At 58.0% G+C, this 23,649-nt stretch overlaps 6 protein-coding genes across 6 annotated transcripts; 4 read left to right on the forward strand and 2 right to left on the reverse strand.

The window, feature by feature from the left end:
- Positions 1 to 706: 706 nt before the first annotated feature.
- On the reverse strand, positions 707 to 3,777 carry KVR01_009372 (uncharacterized protein). The gene has a single exon (XM_044786559.1). The coding sequence runs from the start codon at positions 2,833 to 2,835 to the stop codon at positions 814 to 816; it is 2,022 nt and encodes a 673-aa protein (XP_044641874.1). The 5' UTR covers positions 2,836 to 3,777; the 3' UTR covers positions 707 to 813.
- Positions 3,778 to 4,724: 947 nt separating this feature from the next.
- On the forward strand, positions 4,725 to 5,550 carry KVR01_009098 (uncharacterized protein; the record flags this gene model as incomplete). Its single annotated transcript, XM_044790187.1, has 2 exons — positions 4,725 to 4,769; positions 4,909 to 5,550. The coding sequence occupies 2 exons, from the start codon at positions 4,725 to 4,727 to the stop codon at positions 5,548 to 5,550; spliced, it is 687 nt and encodes a 228-aa protein (XP_044641600.1).
- Positions 5,551 to 5,746: 196 nt separating this feature from the next.
- KVR01_009582 (uncharacterized protein) lies at positions 5,747 to 7,497 on the reverse strand (the record flags this gene model as incomplete). The annotated part of the gene is made up of 2 exons (XM_044793904.1): positions 5,747 to 6,365; positions 6,551 to 7,497. 2 exons carry the CDS (start codon positions 7,495 to 7,497, stop codon positions 5,747 to 5,749), a joined length of 1,566 nt encoding a protein of 521 aa, XP_044642084.1.
- On the forward strand, positions 6,430 to 9,584 carry KVR01_009405 (uncharacterized protein). The gene is made up of 2 exons (XM_044794921.1): positions 6,430 to 8,939; positions 9,037 to 9,584. Exons 1-2 carry the CDS (start codon positions 8,731 to 8,733, stop codon positions 9,281 to 9,283), a joined length of 456 nt encoding a protein of 151 aa, XP_044641907.1. The 5' UTR covers positions 6,430 to 8,730; the 3' UTR covers positions 9,284 to 9,584.
- Positions 9,585 to 11,540: 1,956 nt separating this feature from the next.
- KVR01_009221 (uncharacterized protein) lies at positions 11,541 to 15,452 on the forward strand. The gene is made up of 5 exons (XM_044784885.1): positions 11,541 to 11,624; positions 11,840 to 11,880; positions 11,932 to 12,709; positions 12,802 to 13,088; positions 13,198 to 15,452. The coding sequence occupies exons 3-5, from the start codon at positions 12,051 to 12,053 to the stop codon at positions 13,914 to 13,916; spliced, it is 1,665 nt and encodes a 554-aa protein (XP_044641723.1). The 5' UTR covers positions 11,541 to 11,624; positions 11,840 to 11,880; positions 11,932 to 12,050; the 3' UTR covers positions 13,917 to 15,452.
- A 566-nt stretch (positions 15,453 to 16,018) lies between these two features.
- Positions 16,019 to 20,392, forward strand: KVR01_009605 (uncharacterized protein). The gene is made up of 2 exons (XM_044791133.1): positions 16,019 to 17,361; positions 17,484 to 20,392. Exons 1-2 carry the CDS (start codon positions 17,242 to 17,244, stop codon positions 18,966 to 18,968), a joined length of 1,605 nt encoding a protein of 534 aa, XP_044642107.1. The 5' UTR covers positions 16,019 to 17,241; the 3' UTR covers positions 18,969 to 20,392.
- The last annotated feature ends 3,257 nt before the right edge of the window (positions 20,393 to 23,649 follow it).

The raw sequence follows: 23,649 nt of genomic DNA on the forward strand, positions 1-23,649 counted from the left end.
CAAAAAGCCCATTTCTGCAACGAAAGGCCTCAGTCTGCGTCGAGAACCGGCCGCGTCACAGATGCCTCTTTGCTGTTCGTTTCTGGGGGGCCAAGGTCCAGACGCCCGGATCCATCCGACGGCAGCCACAATCGGCTCGCACCATGTGCCCGTTCGTTATGGTAGGAGTGCCGGCACCAGGGGAGAATAGGAGGGAGTGACAGACGTAGTAGGGGGGGGGGGGGGAGTCTCGTAGATGTGGCTGCTGGGGGGAGGTCGCGGTATAAGAATTTGATGCTAGCATTGCTGAAAAGGGGAGGAATGTTGCTTGAGGAGTACACAGTCTGTAGCGAGGATTGGTGCTCAAGTGATTTCGTTTCTATCCCCGGGATCTGGGGTATGACGACCCTTTGCGAATGGTGGTGTGCTTGCATATCGACCACTGATTCAATCATGTTGGTAAGAGACAGTCTTGAGCATTTACCACTGTATGAAGGCGCCGCACACGTTTTGTATGTTTGGGGATTCGAAACGAAACCACCTCGTAAAAGACAGTTTGAGAGATGAATACCTATCTAGGTAGATCGAAACAAGGATCCACAGTGATACCAGAGTATGATCTCTCCTGTTCCTTTCCTGTACAGGGTCCGTGACATCAATACTACTTCGGTACGATTAACAAGGCCGGGCACATGCAAGGGGGCCGCAGTGTGGAAAACAAGACGCCCATCACCACACCCAGCAGATTTTGAACAATATTAACATTTTTATCTAACTTTTTTAAAAATATTTTTACGGATTTGACCCGACCCGGGACGACCGATCGGCCTACTACTACTCCAACCGATCATCGCAGATGAGCCTCACATCCCCCCTCGCATCGCCCTTCCACACGGCGCCGGCGGCATTACACCCCGCGACCGCCCGCCTCAGGTCCCCGACCATGCCGCCGGGCCCGCTCGCGTACACGGTCGTCGGCCCGCGGCCCACGGCCCCGACGAACCGCCGCACGATGTCGTCGAGGTGCGGCCGCCGCACCGAAGGGATCTCGGTGTTGTCGGGGTGGTGGTGCGTGACATCATTACAATCGCAGCCCCCGCCGCCCGTCGCGGAGGACGCCGAGGAGGACCCGGCCGCCTTTTCGTTGGTGTTGTTGTTGTTGTTGTTGGCACCCCGCTGGTGCTGGTGCTCCTTCTCCCGCGTCACGTAGACGTCGACGTCCAGGCCGTGCGAGCACCCCGCCTCCCGGATGTGGTCGAGCTCCTCGGCGACCCAGGCCGCGTCGGCGTCGCGGCGCACCGCCCACACCAGGGCGGCCTTGCGGCCCGGCGCGGGCCTCTCGCGCACCAGGCCCAGCAGCACGGGGAGGACAAAGGTGATGCCCGTGCCGCCGGCCACGCAGAGGACGTTGGTCTCGGGCGTCACGCCGGCGACCATGTCGACGCCGTAGGGGCCCTGCATGACGACGGAGGTGGTCGGCTGGTCTGTTTTTGATGTTGATGAGGACGATGCTGCTGCGGCCTTCCTGGCCGCGATCTCGGCGAGCTTCCTGGTCTCGCCGCCCTTGGCGCGGATCACGTACGAGTGCCTCACCGCGCCGGTGGCGCCGCCGGGCACGGGCAGGCTGAGCGGCGTCATCGGGTGGGACTGCCAGACCGAGGACTCGGTGAAGCAGAGGTAGAAGTGCTGGCCCACCCGCCACGGCCTCTGGGCGTGGTCGAAGTCGAGCCGGACCACGTCGCCGCCCTCGGCGTCCTCGAAGCGCGTGATCCTCGCCGCCGCCGACCCGAAGCCCCAGCTGTTCCGCGCGGGGACCCAGCGGTAGTGCAGCAAGCCCGTGCGGACGGCGCGGCCGACGCGGTCGAGGAACCACAGCAGGATGCCCGGGATGAGGAAGCACTGCAGCTGCGCCCAGTGGCCGATGATGGCGCCGATGTACACCACGGCCAGGACGTAGTGGGCCTTGCGGAAGAACTCGTAGCCCGTCAGGCGGATGCCCCAGGGCGTGGCCAGCGCCCACAGCAGCACCAGCAGCGCCAGCGCCGCGAACCCCCACTGGATGTACGCCTGGCCGGCGAACTCGTCCCACACGGCCGGCTGCGGCTGGTACAGGCGCGCCTCGACGACGACCCAGGCGATGGTGTGCACGGTGGACTGCACCAGGATCACGTAGCCGACCCAGCGGTGCAGGAACATGAAGCTCTGGTAGGGGATGCCCGTGATTGCGCTGAGCAGCGACTCGCGGCTGGCCAGCAGGACCGAGAGCGGCGTCAGCGCGTACGCCAGCACGCCGATGCGGTCCGAGAAGGGCCCCAGCGTCGTGCGCGTGTTGCTGAGGCCCGGCGACGACTTGACCGGCGTCACCCACGTCTGGTACGTCATGCCGACGAAGGAGAAGACGGTGAGGTAGCCCGCGAGGACCAGCAGGATCAGCACCTGCAGCCGCGTGACGTGGCCGAGGACGCGCGGCGCAAGGTCCGGGAGGAGGTACGCCCGGCGGAGGCTCGACACGGTCCGTCTTATCCTTTCGATGCCGCCGATGGTCCTGGGCCCTTGCGACTCGGCCTTGCCGGCTGAGGCGATGAGGGCCTCGTCTGCGGTTGGTGACGGGAAGATGCGGCGGCCGACGGCCCAGAGCAGGAATATCCCGGCGAGGGCGGCCCAGAAGATGCCCGAGTAGAGCATGGACAGGTCGTGGGCGCCGTAGACGAGGTCGAGGTAGGCGCAGGAGCCGGCGTCGTTCTTGCAGGGGATTATGCGGTCGGCATAGCCCCAGTGAGGCTCGAGTGTTGAGCCCTCGGTGTCGGAGAAGTTCTGGACATGCCTGGCGGCGATTAACCTTGTGGAGGCGTCCATCCTGTATGTGAGTCTGTATCCGCCCCGTCCGTTTAGCCTCTGGAGGCGTCCCTGGCCCGGTGAACGAGCGAAGGAGGTCTAGCTGTGCCCACGGTTCCTGTGATGAGAAACACTCCTGTTTGGTGTGGACAGATGCAGATGTCAATAGACTGTTTCGGCGGGATCTGCAAATGGTGAAGGACACAGACACTGCATGACACAGAAAGAAAGGATTAGGAATATGGTTATAACGTTATGGGGGCAAACATTATTACCTATTCGAAACGGACCCCCCTTTCCCGACAATTCGGATCCAGATATGGCTCCACTGGCACCGGCCGCCCAGGCGCCGCCAATGTTTGGACAGATCCCAAAAGGTGAGCACGTTTCCACGTCAAGGTCCTCTAGGGGTCTGGGCAAGCTGGCAAGGAGCAGGAAATCCGGAGCTGGGAGGTGGGAGCTGGGAGGTGGGAGCTGGGAGCTGGTTCCTACTGTAGTACTCCGTACTAACCGCGGACCGTCGAGCCCCACCGGTGGGAGCACCTCTGCAGCAGCGGCCGAGGCGTGTCTGAGCAAGTTTCCCGAGCTCCAGAGCTCCAGCAGGGCTCGTGCGCGACTCGTCACAGCGCGGAGACGGAGATGGGAGAAGAATCGGTCATCATCTGAGCAGATTTGTCCAACATGCTCCAGCTTGGCCCTTCTTGTGTGCTCATCAGGGTGCATGAGGAGCCGAAAGGGACCAGCTTGGCCTACCTGGCCCGGGCTTCTCTTCCATAGTATTGCTGCTTGGAAGATGCAGTACATTCGGATGGAAACAACAGACAGTCAGACAGTTCGTCCGCCTGGTAGGGCCACGATATGCGGCCGGGGCCAGGAGGGGAGAATCCCGGGCGCCACTCCCGAGGCCGGGATGAAGGAGCAGAGAAGGAGCAGTCCGTGAAACGTGAGCAAATCCCAGGTGGCATTGGGCAAGATTCCAGAGTGAGCGGGTGGGTCCAGCGTGAGGTGCACTGAGGCTTAAGTTGAGCAAGTTTCTCGTCACGGCACCTCCCGCCCCCGGCCTGTGGCCCTGCCATTGGTGAGAAATGTCCTAGCCGGCCCCCACCCTTGCCCGTTTCGAGTCGCTGTGGGAATTCCCCACGTCCACCTTTGTTTAGCTCAGGGATGGCCGCGGCCGTGGTCCAGCCTGCTGCCAGCTTGGGACCTTGGGTTGAGCACGTTTACGGCTTGGCATCAGCCATTCTGCTCACCGGGTCGGGGGGAGGGGGAGGTCGTTGGCGGTGGCAACTTGGTCTGAAGTGCCGCCATTTTCACTCCGTCGTCGCGAGTATTCATCCCGGGTACTATTTCCTGAAAAATATCCTCAATCCTCAGTAGTCGTCGTCCTGGCCGCAGTGTAAACTTGCTCAATAATCACTCCATCGGCGCACAGCTCACATCTCACAGCTCACAAGGGTCCAGCGTGCCATAAACTGAGGGGCCTCTTTCTTGGTGAGGGACTCGGCAATAAAGACAGCCCACACGGACGACACACATACAACCTTCACTCGGATCAATTGATCGGGGGCCACAACGTCCAACTTCTGTCACACAAGAGGATCCCGGGCGAGCTCATCCTCCGTCACCCAAGCAGCAGTTCACTATATGATCTGACCCGCGATCCGCCGTGCCGGCAGTCCACTTCATCTATCCAGATTCACCCGTTTACCCATCAGGTCAAACCCGTCCGTTTCGAGACGACCGCACCGCACCGCCAGAGCCGATCACCACAGTACCTGCAGGTCCAAGCTGCCGCTCACTGCAGGACCGGCACTCTCGCCCACGGAACCGAACCCGCTGCCCAGGTCACGGTGTTGATCTTTTTGCCTGCCATCCAGCAGAGGCCACTCAAAAAAACAACCACACACAAGATGGATCACATGAGCATGTCCGGCAGCACGACGTGTAACTCGTCGGTAAGCCAGCCACCCCCCCCCCGCCCCCCCGGCCCTCATTTGTGGTACGGCAATATGGACCTGCATCAAACACACACACCTCAACGCCGAATCCAAAAACCACCCACCCTATCAACTCATGACTAACAGCCTCCCACAGATGCTCTGGAACTGGTACACAATAGACTCGTGCTTCCTCGCCGAGTCGTGGCACGTCGGCAGCAACGGCGCCTTCGCCGCCTCGTGCATCGGCACCATCCTGCTCGTCATCATCCTCGAGGCGCTCCGCCGCGCAGGCAAGGAGTACGACGACTGGATCCTGCGCGGGTTCCAGGCGCGCGCGGCGCAGGCCAGGCTCGGGCTGTCTTCTCCCCCTCCCCCTCCGCAGCCGGCCGCCTCGTCGTCGTCGTCGTCGTCCGCGAGCGGGAACAACCCCAAGGCCGCCGCCACGGCGAGGGTGACGCCCGCCTCGGCGGCGTGGAGACGGCTCGGTGCTGGTGGTGCTGGTGGTGCTGGTGGTGCTGGTGCTGGTGGCGGCAGGGCGGTCGTGTTCCGCGCGAGCCCGCTGCAGCAGGTGCTCCGGGCCGTGATCCACGCCGCGGCGCTGGGGCTGGCGTACATTGTCATGCTGCTGGTCATGTCGTACAACGGGTACATCATCATCTGCGTCATCATCGGCGGCGGGCTGGGCAAGTTCTTCTGCGACTGGATGACGCGGCAGTACATCATCGACGGCGACGGGCTGGGCGAGGAGGAGGACGGCGCCGCGGGCATCGAGGAGCCGAGCGTGTGCTGCAGCTGAGGGGGGGGGGCACCTCTTTGTTTGTCTTCTTTTTTGGTCACTGCGGCAGTGTGATGGAGGAGACTGATGAGCGATTGATTGATTGATTATTCCTTGACAGGCTAATGTTTAAAAATGATGATACACCTCACAACTTCCAACAGGAAGACAAGCTGCGGCTGTCCCCTGGCCTCCCCCCTTTGTTCCGCCGCCCGTGTCATATCTTCGCATGCTTGCCCGCAAGGCCGACCTTCTGCATCTGCTCGGCCAGCGACACGCTGCTGTGGAAATACCTCACGGCCTTGGGCCCGCCGGGGGCGGCGGGCGCCGCCCGCGCCGCGTGCTCGTCCTGCTCGCGGTTCCAGTCCACCAGCTCCTGGCACATGCCCTCGAGCGTCGTCAGCACGCCGCGGTAGCCCAGCCCCCCCTCGCCCACGGCCCGTCCGGCGTCGGCGTTGTCCGCCACCAGGTGCGTGCAGATGGAGAACAGCCCCGGCTGCAGGTGCTTGATGTCGCCCCTCAGCGGCGGGACGAGCCTCGCCAGGTATCCGGGCAGCCTGTGCGGCAGGAGGGAGTAGGACTCGACCAGGTACGAGAGCAGCACGAAGGGGACCGGGGGCAGCGGGACGAGCCTGAACGGGGTCGCCGCCAGCTTGGACAGCAGGTTGTACAGGTCGCCGTAGAAGATGGGCGGGTTGGGGTCTGTGATGCAGTACGGGCGGCCTGCCTGGGGCGACGAGTGGGAGCCCGCCTCGGCGAGGATGGACTCGAGCTGCAGGTGGGCCAGGGCGCAGTTGATGCCGTGGACGAAGCTCTGGACCACGTGGGACGTCCAGCTGTGGGTGTGTTGTGCTGTCAGCCCAGAGCTCGCGACTCCTAACAAGATGGCCATATATATATATATATATAGCCACATATATATAGCCACATATATATAGCCACGTATATACAGCCACGTATATACAGCCATATATATGTAGCCACAAACACCCGAGCGAGAGCAGACACAACAACAACTCACCTCGGCGTGACCTGGCTGTTCAGCGGGCCCCCGACGGTATTGTCAGTCGGGTGGCCGTACACCCCGTTCGCAGGCCGGACGCACCCCGTCCTCAGCCCCCTGCAGTTGGCACCGCACACGATCCTCTCCGCCCGCGCCTTGGACGCCGGGTAGTTTCCAAAGAACTCGCCGTGGCGCCTCAGCGGCCGGAAGAAGTCGGACTCCTCCAGCACCTGGCAGTAGCCCCGCGGGAACGCGCCCCACCGCTCCCACGGCCACGGCGCCACCCACAGCCCCACGGGCCGGATGCTGATGGACGCGCTCGACGTGCTGACGAGGACGTCGGCGCCCGCGCGCCGCGCCGCCGCCAGCACGTTCTCCGTCCCGCCCACGTTGACGGCGTCGCAGAACCCGCCCACCAGCCGCGACCGCGCCGACGGGACGATGACGGCCGCGGTGTGGAACACGGTCAGGGGCAGCCTCGCCACGGAGTCGTCGTCACCACCGCCCCAGGGCCGGAGGAAGGCGGCGTCGGTCGACTCCCGCGACGAGATGTCCGCCCTGCAGAATCCCACCCCGCCGAAGAGCGGGTGCTCCAGCATGTCGCGCCTGTGCGGCGCGTGGAAGTCGACGATGCGGATCGTGTGGGGCGGCTGCCCGCGCTCCAGCAGCTGCAGCACGATGTACCCGCCGACCAGGCCAGAGCCGCCCGTCACGAGGTAGCGCCTGCTGAGCCTCGGCGGGAGCTGGGCCGCGTACGAGGCGGTGGTGATTGGGTCCTGGCGCAGGCGCTCGTAGGTCTTTTTGATTTGCTCGTCTGTCCACCTGTCCCCGGCTAGGTTCTTCACCTCGCCTGGGGTGGTGCTGAGGAGGCGGTTGAGGTTGATGAGGTACGCCAGCGCCAGGAGCAGGAGGGTGCCGGCGGCGGCTGCGAGGAGGCCTGGCATTGTGTGTATGGGGTTGGCCATGGATTATTATGCTTCGATTTAAACAGGGTACAGTAGCATCTGAGTGCTATGATTTTTATCCTTCATGTCGATGGTTTTCAGATGACTTCGAAAAATAGTTGGGCAGTCATCCGTCGTGGAGTCCCGCACGGGTGTTTCGCTTTGGAGATTCCGGAGAAATGGAGGGTTGCAGTCGTCCTGTCGTCAACGTCAGCCCATCCTGCCCATCCCAACTGCGGATAGAGTTGGCTCGTCCCAGGGCCAGGGGCTCGGATCCCGCGGCTTCTTCTCGATTATGCGCCTCGCCGCACTTCCCACTTCATCTGGGCGCTTATAGGGATCACAATCGTGGTCCAGGGCTGAAGAGTGGCGCATCCAGTTCTCCAGCAGGCATCTCAAAAAGCAAGCGTACTGTGGAGTCTTGGGCCCAGGGTTCATTTTGGTATACCAGGTACATATGCAGGCGACATTTGCGGGGAGCATGCAGTGTAGTCTGATGGTTGGAGAGCTGGCTGTCGGCAATGTAATCCGTACGGGGGAGCGTATGTCCTCGACCACGAGAGAACCGGTGGGGCCGGCTCCGACTCGGTGCGGGGCTCTCTCGGCTCCGGGCGCCGCGCCGCGCCGTTGTAGCTTGTGTCTTGGGCGGTCCGATGTAAGTCATCCTCGCAAAAAGGTTTTCTCATAATCTTCGTGAGGAAATTTGCTGTCTTGGAGCCCAGATATCATCGCACAAGAATAATTTGGCTCAGTGTAACTTTGCGTCTTGGGTATGAACAAGAGGCGAGATGACTGCAACGATTTGGTGGAGACAGACTAAACGAAACAACCGCACCACCTGTACAGGTTGCAGCTCGGAAATGCCAGCATTGATTCGAGGATCTCGTTGGCATTGCATACGCCTCTACTGCCCTGTGCGTCATCTATGGCCCGGAAGGAAGTGGCAGCGTGCAGATTTAATAGGTATGCCATAACATCCACGTCATGTCAACGTCCACGGGGCGAATCTGCAGGCAAGTCGGCCATTCAGCAATGTCAAGACCCATCACTCCCTTTGCATTTTCCTCTCACCATAGCTACCTAGATAGGTACTTACCGAATCACTCCCCGTCTTCGTCAACTACAAGACCATTGAAATCTACACCCCTCTCCGGTTTTGAATCGATCCATCCCAATCAACTCCGTCCGTCTGGTTACGAACTAGACGACAAACAATACCAAATCAGACCCACAGCAACATAAGTCCAGAAAAAGATGTCTTGCACACGTGCCCTGCTACCCAAATCTCTGGCCACGCGCCCCAGCCTCTCCGCCACACACAAAGCCCAGGCCCACGCCGCACGACCTGCAGCCCTCATCCAAAGCCGCCACTACGCCGCCAAGGGCAGGGACAAGAAGGACGACCTCGGCGGCCCAGGCGGGCAGGAGCCCGCTGACCCCGAGGCCCGCGCCCAGCAGAACGCGTAAGAAGCGCCCCGTGTTTTCCTCCCTTGAGCTACTATTCCCACGTGCTTGCGGGTGAGGTTGGCCACCGGCATGCTGATCAGCGACAACCTGCAGGAGCATGCGCAACAAGACGATGCTGGGCATGGCCCTCGCCCTGGGCATCCCGCTCTTCTACATGGTCGGGCGGCCGGGCAGGATCGCCGAGAGGGAGCTCGACACCAACTCCTCCGCGGGCACCCTGGCCGGGAATAACCCGGGGGAGAAGCTGGGCGAGGTGCAGGGCGGCATGCCGGGTGGCCGACAGGAGCAGCGGAATCAGTGGCAGGGCAGTCCGGAGCAGGGCGCGAAGGCTACTAGGTAGAGAGGTGGGTGCGTCTTTTTTGGCGGCGACGACCAGTTGACGGAGACTGGTGGGTCGGGAGAACCGGATTATAATTGAGTCGGCATTGACGGAATCAGTGATCAGTTAGTTCTCTAACTGGGGTGGACGCAGGATGAACCGAATAGAAGGATCAGACTCGAGCGACTGTCTATCGGCATGTCTTTCAACGCAAGCCCGTTTGTCTTATACTTTGGAATGACTTGTCTTGACCACTTCCAAAAGCTTCAAGCCTCGAGGTGGTGTTCCTCGGATTGATGTCATATCCATGCGCATTCCCTAGTACTGACAGCGTTTTGAAGAGTGGCAAACCAGCTATCCCCAGATTTGAGAGCCAGGAGAAGTGCCTATGACCAAGAATTTGATTTGAGTATGATGTGCGCAGGATTGAATTCCTTAGACCATGCCAACAGATAGCTTCTGCATGGATATCCATAAAGTGATTGCTTTCGTCTTCAAGTCTGCCTTCTCAAGTCGTGTTTGTTGGATCTAGCATTGACGATTTGCATGCTGGTATGATTTTGAAACATGATTGAGTACATACCAGTTGACCTGCATGCTTAACACTACTTGATAAGCAAGGAGTATGACGAATTTTCAAGCTCCTATATCTCGGCGTGTGCCACTTGGCTTATTTGAAAGCCGTTGTGAAATTATCTAACCCCGTCCAGATACACTTTGTCTTCTCCGAGCACGAGCATTTCGGCGGAGTGATATGCCCCCGTATAAAATCACCGTATGGCTATTCTATATTAGTCCCGCCGGTCTCTATGACAAAATAGCGCATATGTATAGCCCTGGCAGTATGCCGTGGAGCAATCCTTGCCGGCCCACGCAGTGAGTTCAAGAGGCAGCCAACCACGGGAGGGGAGTCGGTAGTCTCAGGGCAAGCATCCAGCGCGCATAATTACAATCGCCAGGGCACCTAGAGTTCTCAGCACGTTCATCCTGTAATTCAGGGAACTTGGGGATACCTAGGTAGGATATATGCGCCACGCCTGGTTGGAGCTCACGAGGGGGCCGTCGGGACAACGCAATTCGCTACACCCGTCTGCACAGAGATACTTCAATTTACTATTTCATCTATAGGTAACTTTGGCTGAGCCGGTCCAGCCTCTTCTCGCACTGGTGGTCAAACCTCTTTTGCAACCAAAAGCCTAAGTGCCGTCCTTGGGACTGTGTAGTGATCAAAAATCGGTCAAGGGGTCTGTCATTTGATAAAATCGACTTATAGTCTCGCTGCATCACTGCTTTGCCGGCTTTCTAATCAGCGGCGACGTCGGGGGCCTCCTAGCATTGTCTGTGCGGCACGAGGCTGAGTCCACGCACCCATAGACTTATTGCATTCTCTCTGCATTGTTATTGGTATTTTTTCCTTAAAAAAACAAGAAACACTGTGTCTTGACAGGTTACCTTTTACTGTATGTATGAACATTCCACATACGAGGCTACCAGATAAAATTGATTCAGAATCATGTTATCAAAGAACCTTGGAACTCAAAGTGAGCAGCAGCCGATGAAGAAATAATTCTCGAGGGCGATACCGTCGCGGTGGCTCTTAAGAATGGCTATCTTGGCCTTAAAGCCACCCCGTTCTAGCTATTATATAATTTGAGAAGGTTGAATACGGCATTGATTAGCCGAGCACGTTGAGTACAACATTTGAACTACACATAGTATGCTATGGGACGACTGGGCACCTCAGAGAAGCTGGCCCGGGTCGTTAAATCAAGTGCATGGATGATATCTGAGACAGACGAATCGAGCCCTCCGAAACCGAGGCAGCCTTTGCACCTCAGCATGGCGTCGCTGAATTCGGCCACACAGTGCATAAAATACCCAGAATCTCATAAGAATCCTCCTTTTGTACTCAACCTAGCTCTCAATGGTTTGTTTCCAGATTTGTGTCATGAGGAGTGTGGGTCAAGGTTCCCGAGACTGTAGGGGATAACTGAAAACTTGAGAAGCTGCTTGCCGCAGGTGGTGGGTGTTACGGGTCGCAGGGATGAATGAGCTGAAGCCTATTTTGAAAAGGAAGAAATTCTGGTGTTACGCAGGAATCAAAAGTGAGCCGTGGAGATAGCAGCAGCCTGCAGCAAAGGTCGAAGCCCGAGGTTGGGTGGGCAGCTGCGCACGGTGTGAGCGAGCTAAGGTGGCACGGTCCATGCATGCGTGGTCAGCTAGGATACCGCCAGTGCTGGGTGAGAGCTCTGTGGGAACTGGCGGCCCAGGACGGTGGGACAACCACACCCTTGCACCTTCCAGACCGCAACCAACATAAAACCACCACTCCTCATCGCTCTGAAGTCGAGGCCCTACGAAGGTACGTACCGTTTCTTTACTACGGTTACTGATTCCTGCAAATCATACTAGTGGAGGCAGCATGTCTCTAGAGCTGAATGTGCTATCTCTGTCAATCACGGGCGGGCGTGTGAGACGGCCAGCTCGTCCTCTCACACAAAATTTCTTCATGCCGACCTGATCTACCATCCAACGCACATCTTCACCGCCCTACACCAGACTCACAAAGTAGAACAGCAACAACTTTAGCACTTTGGCATGTTCTTGTTGACTAAATTGTCGGTTCCTGAGGCCTTCTCAACAAAGCATGTCAGCTAACCGTTGGCCAGCCGCAAGGCCCTACCTATAGCACGGATTGTGGTCAAGCATCCTCGGTTCTGCCCACCAAGCTTATCAAGCGCTCCTCGCAAGCTTTCTTAGCGGCCCTGAGGTGCTGCGTGGCCCCATCATGGGTGACCGTGATGACTGGGAGGACATCGACGATGATGTCGAAATGGAGCTGCAGCCAGACGAGTCGGAGCCAGGCGAGGACGACTCGCAGAGCTCCGTCTCCGAGGACGACGACGTACCGATGACCGTCCAACCAGGGCTCGTCCGCAACATCCTGCAGACCATCGCCGACAGTGTACGTCCAAGCGGGCATGAGTCCCAGGCGGAGGACGTGGAGATGAACCCAAACTGCTCCTGGGACCGCCTCCCCTACGAGCTCTCCCACAAGATCCTGCAGACCCTCGCCGAGGATGAGGCGAGGTCACACCTGATGGCCGAGTACGCCGTCGTCTGCAAGGCGTGGCAGGCTGAGATCGAGGAGGTCAACTTCCGCACCCTCGCCGTGAAGCAGTCCGACCTGCAACAGCTCGACGAGTACGTGACCGGCCGCCGCAGGGCCCTGCTCAGGCACCTGTGGCTCCAGGTCGAGCTGTCCGAGTACTCGCGGAGGTCGCGCCTGGTCCCGGAGAACGAGCAGGACCAGGAGGAGAACAACGTCAAGTACTCCATGGCCCTCGCCGACCTCTTCAAGCTGCTCGAGTCGTGGAACACCCCCGAGTTCTGGTCGTCCAGGAACGGCCGCGGCATCAACCTCGAGCTCAGTGCCTTCTCCCCAAGGTGAGCTCCCTTGCCCGGGCCTTGCCCTCCGGCTACTATGCCTTGTTACTCTAGTCACTTTTTCACATGCTGACACGAATGGTCGAGTGAAGCGACAAGAGAAACTTGTTTGGCGAGGCGGGATTGGACGCGGACGGGAACTCGAGATACTTTGACTCGCTACTGGACTTTATGCTCCTGGTGGTCCCTGACCCCCAAGGCATTCACGGCCTGCACATGGTCGAGGTGGTCACTAGCTTCTCTATACTCCGGCGAAACTTCCGCAATGTCTCGGCTACGTCACTCACACCAATCTTGCGGTCGCTCCCCCGCCTGCAGGAGGTGCGCTTCGAGCCGTGGCAGCAGGTGGACCAGGCAGCCCAAGAAGACGTTGACAGCGGTAAGCAAGCAAGCCTGGGCCCATCCATACTGGTTGGCCACTACGCCATGTCCGCCCGCTGTGGTCAGTCACAAACATCCGCTAACAACATAACCCCCTAATCACCCAGAACTCGCCGGCCAGCTCCCCTTCTGGCCAACCACGCTGAAGCGGATCAGCATCTTCGAGCACTTTGGCGCCTTCGACCAGAACGACCTGTGGGACACCAGGATCAGGTTCCCCTTCCTCGCCCACGGCCTCCGGCGCCTCAGCACCCACCTCCAGGACCTGAGCGTCTCGTTCGCGGTGGACGCCAAGGACTTCTTCCAGCCCTGGGCGGCGGCGGCGTGCGCCCCCGCCCCAACCGCGGGCCCGTCCCAGCCGTGCCGGTGGGAGCACCTCCGGTGGCTGACGCTGACGTCGCGGATGATCGCCGAGGTGGCGTTCCCGGACGAGATCAACAGCCTCCTCCGGGCGGCAGGCCTAGCGGCGGCGTCGTCGATGCCGGCGCTGCAGGCGATGGAGCTGTACAACGCGACGCGGTGGGACGCGGGCGTGTTCCGGTTCCTGGTGGTGGACAACACGGCCGTGGTCAGCTGGACGAGCACGTGGGAGTTCCGGGTGGCGGCGGCCGTGCGGAGGGTGTGGCGGGAGGTGGCGCTGGCACGCACGCGGCGCGAGCCGGTGGTCTTTGACGAGGTGCGCATGGCGGACTACAAGGGCGGGCCCGAGGGGTTCGTCCACTCGGAGCTCGCCACGCGCGAGCTGGTGCTGCACCCGAGCTCATCGGGGGACATGATGGGGGACAGGCCGTTCCCGGAGCCGGTACTGCGGCTGCCGGCCATCTAGTTGGGTTTAATTTTGTGTTTCTTCTTTGGCTTGGGACGGTGTGTCTGTGGCAGCAGCGGCGGTAGCAGCTGTGGGCATGAGGCGCCAAACGGTCATGATCCGGGCATTCCTAGAAGAAGAAGCTCAATTCTGATCGAGCCTCGGGGTGCCAGTCGAGGCAATCAAGGTCGCATCGTGCCTCCCACATGCTACCCACCGTATCCTGGGCCTCCTTCCCGTCGTGAAGCTTCTTCATCAGAACCTTCCCACGAGCCATCCATCTACACTATCTGTCTCGGGCTCGGAACTTTGCGGGCTGGTGGGGATCGATCAGAACTATAAAGGATGGATGGGCCATCTGCCTCGGACTCGGAAGTTTGCGGGCTCGTGGAGGGGGCCAAGGCCCACGGCTGCGACTCTGGAGCAGTGGGCTAGGTAACTAACTACCTACCCAGGTAGCAGTTCATCCCGTGAGTGAGTGAACGGTCGGTCGAGCTGCTCTGACTGACTGGCATGCTACTGTGGCAGGTGCGGGCGTGCGTAAAACCGTAGCGACGCAAAGTAGCAGAGTAGAGCAGGACAAAGCAGGATTTTGGGATGCAGCACCGAACACGAGACCCGTGAGGCATATACCGTACAGCACGATGATGATGAGACGTCGGCAGTCCTAGCAGTGTGTGATGATACTGTTATTCACGCAGGTGTCTGTCCCGCAGGCCCAAGAGGGTCCGTGAAAGGCCTACTAGCATCTGTGGCTGGTGCGATATCTGGTTCGCCCCTGCGTTTGGCCCCCCTCCCCACCAGCCACGGATGCTATATTCCTGGTACGTGTGTGCAGCTCTTGGGTGTTTGATGTTCATGTATGTCCTGTATATCATCCGCGGGGCGAGCTGGCCTGGGCTGCCTGGGCTGCCTATGTATGTATATATGCCGATCTTATCGCGTCCAGACACGTCTAATCGGCGAGGCAAGACCGTCCGTCGGGGGCACTACAGTACAGGCCTGTCGGATCGGTTGCCCGTTTGTGTTGTTGTTTTTTTTTTCTCTTCTCTTCAAAAGCCCCTCCCCCTGCCAGCCGAGGGACACGGACCACCTTTTTCAGGGGTACCCCTTTTTCCCCCTTCTCGAAGGTCCCGGGGAAGACGGACTGGATGTAACCCTTTCCCAGGGTCGGGGCGAATCCCTGGGCGGGTACACGTTCGCTTTGGGCGGTGCAAAGCGAAATGGGCTGGTCATGCTGTTGAGATGTGCGATTTCTGGTAGCGTGTGTTGATGAGGCTATTCCGAGCCAGAGGGGGAGGCCCGAGATGGGAGGTGCGAAGTACATACCGCAGTACCAAGCCAAGCATAAAGTACATACGTACCTCGTACCGTGTAAGGTTTTACAGCAGATGTCAGATGCAGGGTCTTGATGCCGTCATTCCTGTCTGGCCGGGCTTCCCCATAGATACCTAGGTCAGTACGTGCAGTACTTTAGCAGGCTGACTGACAGACCGACCAAAAATTAGGTTGCAACCGTCGTGTCAGTGGCCGTAGTCGGAAACGTTTGCAACGGGCTGCATTATTAGGGCATGGGGCATAGCAGAAGTTAATCCTGCCCATGGCGCCTGGCCTAGCTTATTATTATTAGCTGCATGCTGGCTGGTGTCCTGTGGCTTGTGCTTGTTGCGTGTTGTGGTCCGGGCGCAGGTACCTAGGTGAAGTACTCGGTAGGCAGGTCTGGACTGGACTGCTTGGCTGGATCCTCTTTCCCGTTCAGTCCGCCCTGTTTCCCACGGCCATTTGAGCCAATCTCTTGTCGGCGGCCGGATTCATCTCAGCAATCAATGCGTATGCGTGAGTGCGTCAGTTGTTGGCCACACGGTCAGCCAGATTGATCCCAGAACCCAGGAAAGACGCAAAGACGGGCCAAGAGGAGTTGAATCATCATCACCGGCTGCCATTTGCTCGTAAATGCCGTTGGGTGCAGTGCAACAGGCAGCGCAGATCAAAGATCAGAGCACGGATCAGCTTCAACCTGGGCCAGGTCGAAACCTGGACAAGACATTTATCTTTCTTCTCTCGTTCCTGGCAGCATCACGAGAGGCATTTGAGACAGACGGGTTTACAGACGGGCAAGACGGGTTAACAGACGAAAGGGCTGATGAGAGACTGTTCCTCGCTTTTCCCTTTCGCTTTGACTGGCTGCTTGTCGTGTCGTCTCGATTCTCGAAACAATCAACCTCAGCCTCTCAGCAGCCATCCAACCGATCCGGTCCGATCAGCACTGCAGCCCGCCAGCCCGTCCACTGTCACGGGTCCGTCACTTCAGTTCACACGGCTCGCCTGCTGCATGTTGCTTGTTGCTTGTTGCTTGTTGCTTGGGCTTTGCTAGAGCAGCGTTGCAGTCGCAATTCGACGAGATCCGGATCAATCGCCCCCATTGATTTCGCCCAATCTAACCAATCTCCCCTCCAGCCAACTGCCACCCACACCACACCCTCGTCTATCTCGTCTCACCTTGTCCGCCTGCTTCCTTCCCATTTGTGACCACAGCCGCCGTTTTCCTCTCCCCCCTCTGGTCTTCTAGTCTTGTTCTGGCCGTCTCCTGTCTCGTCACTTCTCACCCAATCCACCACCTCTCCACCTCCCCCCCTCCCCACCCACATACATAGCACGACAGGATAGCGGGTGCCGCTGCGCTGTACATGCATTGCAGTGCAGTGCCAGAGACAAGTCGACAGAGCACCACCCTAGCCCCTAGCACGCGGGGAAGGCCGACCGCCCTCCGCCCTCCGCCCGCCTACCGCTTTCACCGTTACTCCGTGCACCTCTCACCACTGACCTGGCATTAGCAGCCTGGCACCTGGCACCTGGCAACCCTGGGCGGTGGGAACTGGCTCCAGAACCAGCCGATGCGAGTCTACCTTTGCTCGGTGCGGGCCCCAGCAACAGATTGATTGGCCCAAAACCTGCAATAATATCGGCAGTACCGACCACTTTCACCTCTTCCCACACCACCCTGCCCTGCCCTGCCCTGCCCTGCCGCCAACCAAGTCCCGATCTTCACGCCTTGCTGCTGGACTGAAGCTTCGACACTGCTGCACTCCGGTTTTCCCATCTGACGACACCTCCGTCCGACAACGTCGCTCATTCGGCCATCCCACACCACTGCCGCTGTGTCAATTGACGTCTGCGCCTGTTCTCCTTGCTGGCCCAACGGCCGCACAAAGGGGTCCAGTCTCAATTGTCTCAGCGGCACGAGGAGCCGATCTGACGGGCCCATTCTCCTCGCCCCCTACCGCCGCCGCCGCCCTGCCTAATTTCCACGTGCAGAGGCCCCCAAGCCCAAGTCACCCGCGAAAACATGTCCGCTTTGTCCGCCGTCCAGACGGCCACCACCCTGACTCCCCCCAGCAGCTCTCATGGCGATGGCAATGGTAATGGCAATGGCTTCTCGTGGGATTTCGCATCTGCCAAACATGACGTGAGTTTTCCTCTCCCTCTTCACCCCTCCCCTCCCCCGTGGCGTCCCGAGATCTGCACCTGATCTGTCGGTGAGGGGTTCCTTCACACACACACACTGACCTGGTCCACCAATGCACCCAGAACCGTCCCTACCACGACAAGACCGCCCTAAAGACCGATGCAACAAACGGAAACTACAGGTCACATCACCTCCAGAGGGACGACAATGGCTCGGCGTTGGATCCGGACTCGTCATCTAAGGCCTCGAGTGGTGTAGATCGGGTGAACGGACCAGGTCCAGTCTCGCGGTCCTACAGCAACGACGACGAAGACGACTCCGACGACAGGCCCGACAATGTGGTCGACGTGCCCTTCGACGAGGAATACCGGCGCAGTGGTCGCACGCAGACGAGGAGCAAGGACCATCTGGACATGTCCGATGAGGACTCGAAATGGATTCACAGGGATCTACTGGCCAAGATTGAGAGCCAGGAGCTGCAAGCTGCCGGCATCACCCTGCCTCAATCGCGATCTCGGAGCAGGCCAAGGCGGGACAGGAGCCACAGCAGCGTGAGGAAACCCATGCAGGACAGTTCGTCGAGGTCTAGGAAAAACTCGTCGCACGCCATGGAGCCCAAGACGCCCGACACGTCCGAGGCAATCAACGGGTGGGACTCGAGGCCGATTGAGGAGGCCGAGGCTGAGGGCGACGCACCTGCCAAACATACCGGAGGCTCGCGCATACCCCTGCCCAAGAAGAGCCCGCTGCCTATGCCCACAACACACCTGGAGAGGGACAGGTTGATGAAGAGGGAAAACAGCCCCGAGGATCTGGAGAAGAAGATCGAGATGCCCAAGGCTCGCTCAAGATCGAACAGCACCACCTTGAAGAACCTTGAGCCATCGCCGACTTTCAAGGCAACCCCCGCGAAACGGGCTGCGACCACGGACCTATCTCCAAAGAAGCAGACCCCCGCCGCTGCCCGAAAGGGCTCGGCACCGTCCAAGTCGATACCTCCGGAGGCGCGAGGCAAGGTCAAGCCGAAGCCCAAGAATGCGGCCAACAACGGACGACCCTCGACTAGATCAGGCGAGCGTGAGCTGTCTGGAGGAGGATCCAAGCCGATGGAGGGTGACCCGCCATGGTTGGTGTCGGCGTACAAGCCGGACCCTCGGCTCCCGCCAGACCAACAGCTCCTGCCCACCGTCGCTCGGAGATTGCAACAGGAGAAGTGGGAGCAGGAGGGCAAATTCGGAAGTGTCTATGACAAGGATTTCAGGCCCCTTACGGGAGAGGGCTTCCTGTCGCCTCCGGAGAACATGCCATCCTCGTCTTCTGATGACATCGTAAAGCAGGAGGTGGAGAAGCCGGCCGAGGATTGGCCCTTGAAGTCGCCAGACGTTCCGAAGAGCCCTGCATCGCCTGGCCGATCCAGTTCCTACTCCACCATGCCCAAGATCCAGGATAAGCCGCCTGCCAGCCCACTAGCGAGCCCGCAGCAGCCCCAGCGAGTCGAGTCTCCGGAGCCAATGCAGATCACGAGGGTACCGGACATCCCGGAGAAAGAGCCGGAGCAGGCAGGCAAGAAGGAGAAGGGTGGCTGTGGCTGCTGTATCGTGATGTAATACGTGTTCACTTGCGGCGGAAGCATTCCGACTCGGAGTTTTGGTCCGAGGTCTGAGCCGACACGACATGGACCACAACCTTGGCGAAGCTGCAGCTCAGCCTTGTGAGCATCTCACACCGACCTCGATAAGACCGAAACCCACTCCCCGACTCCTCCACCATACCACCCACACCAACCGCAATTTTCCAATATCAGACCCATATAGAGCAACGAGACTGCTCAGTCAATGACGATATAACGATTTCCTTTTACACTATTTTCGACACCGCAAAGATTGTCTATACCTCTTCAGTCGACCCCAGGCCGTCATACACACCCGGAAAGCGATTCCTTTTGTAGCCTTTTTAATTTTACTACTGCCACCTTTCCAGGACTCTTGCTTGGGCCTAACCTTCGGTCCTGTGTCTTTGCACTTTCCCTTTCTTGTCTTATTCTTTCTCTGTGCGTGGGAGTTTCGGCCTTTTGGGAACGAGTTGCTTTTCTTTTTCTTTTTCTGGTTTACAGCTGCATGTTATGGGCGGTTCTGTGTTTTTGCTTTGACTACATTTCTTCCTGGCATTGCATCTCCTCCAAACAGCGACTTGTGCCTTGTTGGTGCCTGGCCGGACTACCATACAACCCCAAGACACTCCAACCCGGGAAGCAAACTTTATGAGAAGAGGCGGCTGCTACCACGACGTCTGCCACGGCGGCCCTATTTCCCCTCATCACTGGAGAGCTCCCGGCCCGCACAGGGTCGCTTCGATACGTCATAAGCCACGAGCAAGGTCGAATCGGATGCGTCCCGTACAATATTCGATAAAGGTCACACACACAAACACACAAGCCAAGTTCAGGATGGAGGCGGTCACCAGAAAGAAATTGGGCAACTTGTTTTGTCCGGGAAGTGGGGTCTGTTGTGCGCTCTGATACCCTCTGTATTTTCGTCGCCCCCACCGGTACCGATCGATGCAAAGATTCGTGGGAGAATAACTGGGGAGGGGAAAACCACACCACACACGCACGCACGCGCACGCACGCCGAATCACACACATAGCCGCCACACACACACACACACACACACACACACACACACACACACATACACACACGCGCGAATACAAAACGCAAATTCACCACCAAACCACAAACTCTTACGATGCAGGAATAGGGTTAGAGCTGGAGTGACGGGGCACAGGTTGCGGCTCGGTGTGGGGATTGACTCTCGGGGACGAGACGAGCGCGAGGTTTTTTCTTTGCTCAAAATCAGGGGAAAACCGTGAAGCTGCTCTACTGCTATTACCACGCAAAAGATACAGCAGCAGGCTGCGAGCAGCAGTGGGTGTGGTTTGCGCAGAGGATGGAGGGGGCCGGGGGCTCGGGGCCGGGTGGCAGTAAGCGGCGGACACGGCAGGAAAACAAAATTAAACATTATTCTCGAAACCATCGTGATTCACTTGCCGTGCCACGTGTTGTCTTGGGTACCTACTCACCGTCCATCATCCAACCTTTATTTAGAGTTTTTTTTTGCGCCTCCCCCCCCCCCCCTTTTTCGTTATCCGGTATCCGTTATCGGTTACCAGTTACCAAGAGAAATAGGCGGTGGGGTATGGGGTGCGCTTTGATCTCTCCCTCTTACGCCGGGCCCAAGTCACAACCCAGATGTGTGCGTCTGAATCCCCTCGGCTGGGTTCGGGGGAGGGGGGGGGCGCTGTGGCCGCGTGGGGTGGTGCCAGTGCTGCTGGTGGTGGTTCATCCAAGAGGCCATGGTTGAGGTTGCGATTCGATGCGATTCGATGTGTTGGCACATGCCCGACGCAGGGGCGGCGGACGGACGTGTACTCTCTGCCTGGGTTGACCTCGACCTAGCGTAGGTACGGGCCCGGCCTCTCGGGTTCAACGTCAGGCTTGATTGGGATTTTTCGGGGTTTTGTTGTTTTTAAGGTTTGTTGTTTGTCACGTCACGTCGCGTTCTTGTCATGGTCCGAGGTCACTTCTGGTCTTGCCCGGCGGATACGTGTAGGTACTTGGGTAGGTAGGTATTTTGAATGGAAGTATTGGCGAGTTGTCTTTTTGTTGGTGGGGGTGGGTTGAGTTTCTGTTTGCATGCGTGTGCGTGTGTGTGTGTGTGAAAGGTACAACAGTCTGGTTGTCAGTGAGGTGCACACATTACCACCACTTTCGGCGAATCCTCGCCGGAGCAATGAATGCATACCAAAATGAACATACAGCCCATAATTCTCCCGAAGAGCCCGACACGCGGAGATCCTATCATCTCCCTCTCCCTCCCTCTGATCGCACGGCTGGTGATGATGCGGACCAGGCGCCTCGGATACCGAGCGCGAACATCCCCCATCCCTCGTCCGCCCCCTGCGTCATCCCGCCTCGTCGACGGGATGAACTGGCCAACAGCCCTCTACCACTGCAGTGCAGGCCAGACGAGACGGTGAAACGGACAAGGTCCCGTGTGGAAACATTGCAGAGCTCCTGCAGCACCCTTGATCAGGCCACCCACCGGCCAGGCTTGAACACATACCCTTGACCCCCCCCTGGGCCCCTGGGGTTCGGGCCGCTCGGCGCAGGGGAATGACTCGCAGGGCGACGAAAATCTCCGAGGTGTGGCGTGCGTGCGTGTGCCATGGATGAGGGAGGGGGATCATGACCTCTTGCCTCGTCGGAACGGGTTGATGGGCTATGGTTGGATCGGCCTCGGGTGTGGGATCGGTGCCGATGCAGGTGTATAGTGTAACTTCATGGCATCAATGGCACGGCCGCCTGCGGGAATGAGGCGGGGATCGAGAACACGCCTGGGCAGTTACTTGGACGAGGTCAGCTGGAATTGATGTTCACACTATCACAGTGGTTTGTTGTATGCGTGTGAGCCCAGTAACAATATCACTGGCAGGTATTCTGAGCAGGGAAGGGTGAGGTGTAAAGTGTGGGGCGCGGGTGATGTGGTGACGGGGATGGTGTCATGCCTGACTTGACTTGACTTGACGGCTTGTCAGAAAAAGGGTAAAAGACAACCTGTCACTTAGTGATTTAGTAATCAGTCATGGCCTTGCAACCTTGTACTTCTTGAACCGGGGTTGGTCAAGCCACTTTCATGAATGCTCATGGTCTGTGTTCGAAGACCTCTGGTGCGAGTTGTAATTAATCTTATTTCCCGCGCCATGTGTATTGACTTGCGTCCCAACACATTTCCATCGTCGGGTATGGCCGATGACGCGTTTTTGCTGCCGGAACATGACATATGTAGTGGAATATAGGCATGTCTTCAAGGGTGCCTTTCCTTTGGGAATTGTCCCGCCCCAGACTTCCGTGCCCTGCTATCGTAATTCAAGTACTCGCTGTCTAACATCCTTCATGCGGTGAAGATTTCTCTCCTGTATTAATTGTTTGTAAATATGCATTGTCTAACCCTTGCCTCTCTACTCAAGAGCGAGGCTCGATAGGTGACTTATAAGGCTAAGACCACATGCCACTTATCGAATTATACCACTGTTATCCACACTAAATGTTCCTTAAATGCTGGGCCTCGAGCGTTTACTACTCTATGAAAGCGCCATGTATGTCTTGAGACGGATAAAGATTAGAAGCGAAAACAATTAGTAGATGACTGTGAAGTAGAAAGAAAAACAATTCCATCCGTCCATACAACATCTCCGTAGTCTTGGCCGCCCAGATACATATGAATACATACCTATCTCAGGCATGCGGTGGTTGCCTACAGAGTGAGGAGACTTTTTCACCCTCTGATCGTAAACCGTCTTTTGACCAGTAACATGTGATGAAAAATTGAAAGAGTAAAATAGAAAGTAAGAATACACAGTCCTGGTTTGATAAGATCCAGCCCCTCTTCATTAAAACCAGCTTCCACGGCATCAAACATAGAGTTATAAGTTGAAAGAACAGGCATACAGAATATGTATGATTGTATTGTTGTGGAAATCTAGTCTTAATACATAAATGATATAGCACCAAAAATCACTGCATTGGCAATCTCATCCCGCGCCGCTCGGCTCACATGCAAACAGGAAACGCCAAACATTCATTATAAAAATAAGTCATCAATACTCTCACCCACCTGCCATCTAGAGCCAATGAAGCGCAAATATAATACTGATGTAGGAAAAGACTGTCGTATAAATCTATAAGGGTGGTGTTTTGTCCGCAGAATCTCCTGGAGGTCCCATCAATCAGCATGGACTCAGTTGGATCCCCGTGAGCGATACTCACCTCTTTCCAGCTTCCGTGCCCATGAATCTACGGAGTTCTCCAATGCCGAGCAGCTTGATAAAAAGCCCCAGTTCCTGCAACAGTTGTACAACGCGCTGTGTTGAGCATACTCAGGGCTGTCTGTGGCGGAACCATCTCTCAGCAGTATTGTATCGAATCCTTGGGCATGCGCATCCTGAAGGGTGGCCATGACACACTGGTCCGTGTTTACACCCGCAAACAAGAGTGTTCGAATACCCTTATTTCTCAGAAATTCAACACACTCGCCGGTCTTGTCAGACATTCCTGAGTTTTTGTTCTTGTGGAATAGGACATCTGGCCGAGAACTCCTTCTGCCCACTTCGAACGCGTCTGCTAGAGGGCCATGCAATGCGGCGTTCCAGGAGTCCCTCATGAGAGCCCGACCCGCATCCAGTTCGGTACCGTCGTCAAGTATGATTGTGTTGAGAGGGTCACCTGGC

Source organism: Diaporthe batatas, assembly GCF_019321695.1.
Source record: "Diaporthe batatas strain CRI 302-4 chromosome Unknown Contig00011, whole genome shotgun sequence".
NCBI lineage: Eukaryota > Fungi > Ascomycota > Sordariomycetes > Diaporthales > Diaporthaceae > Diaporthe > Diaporthe batatas.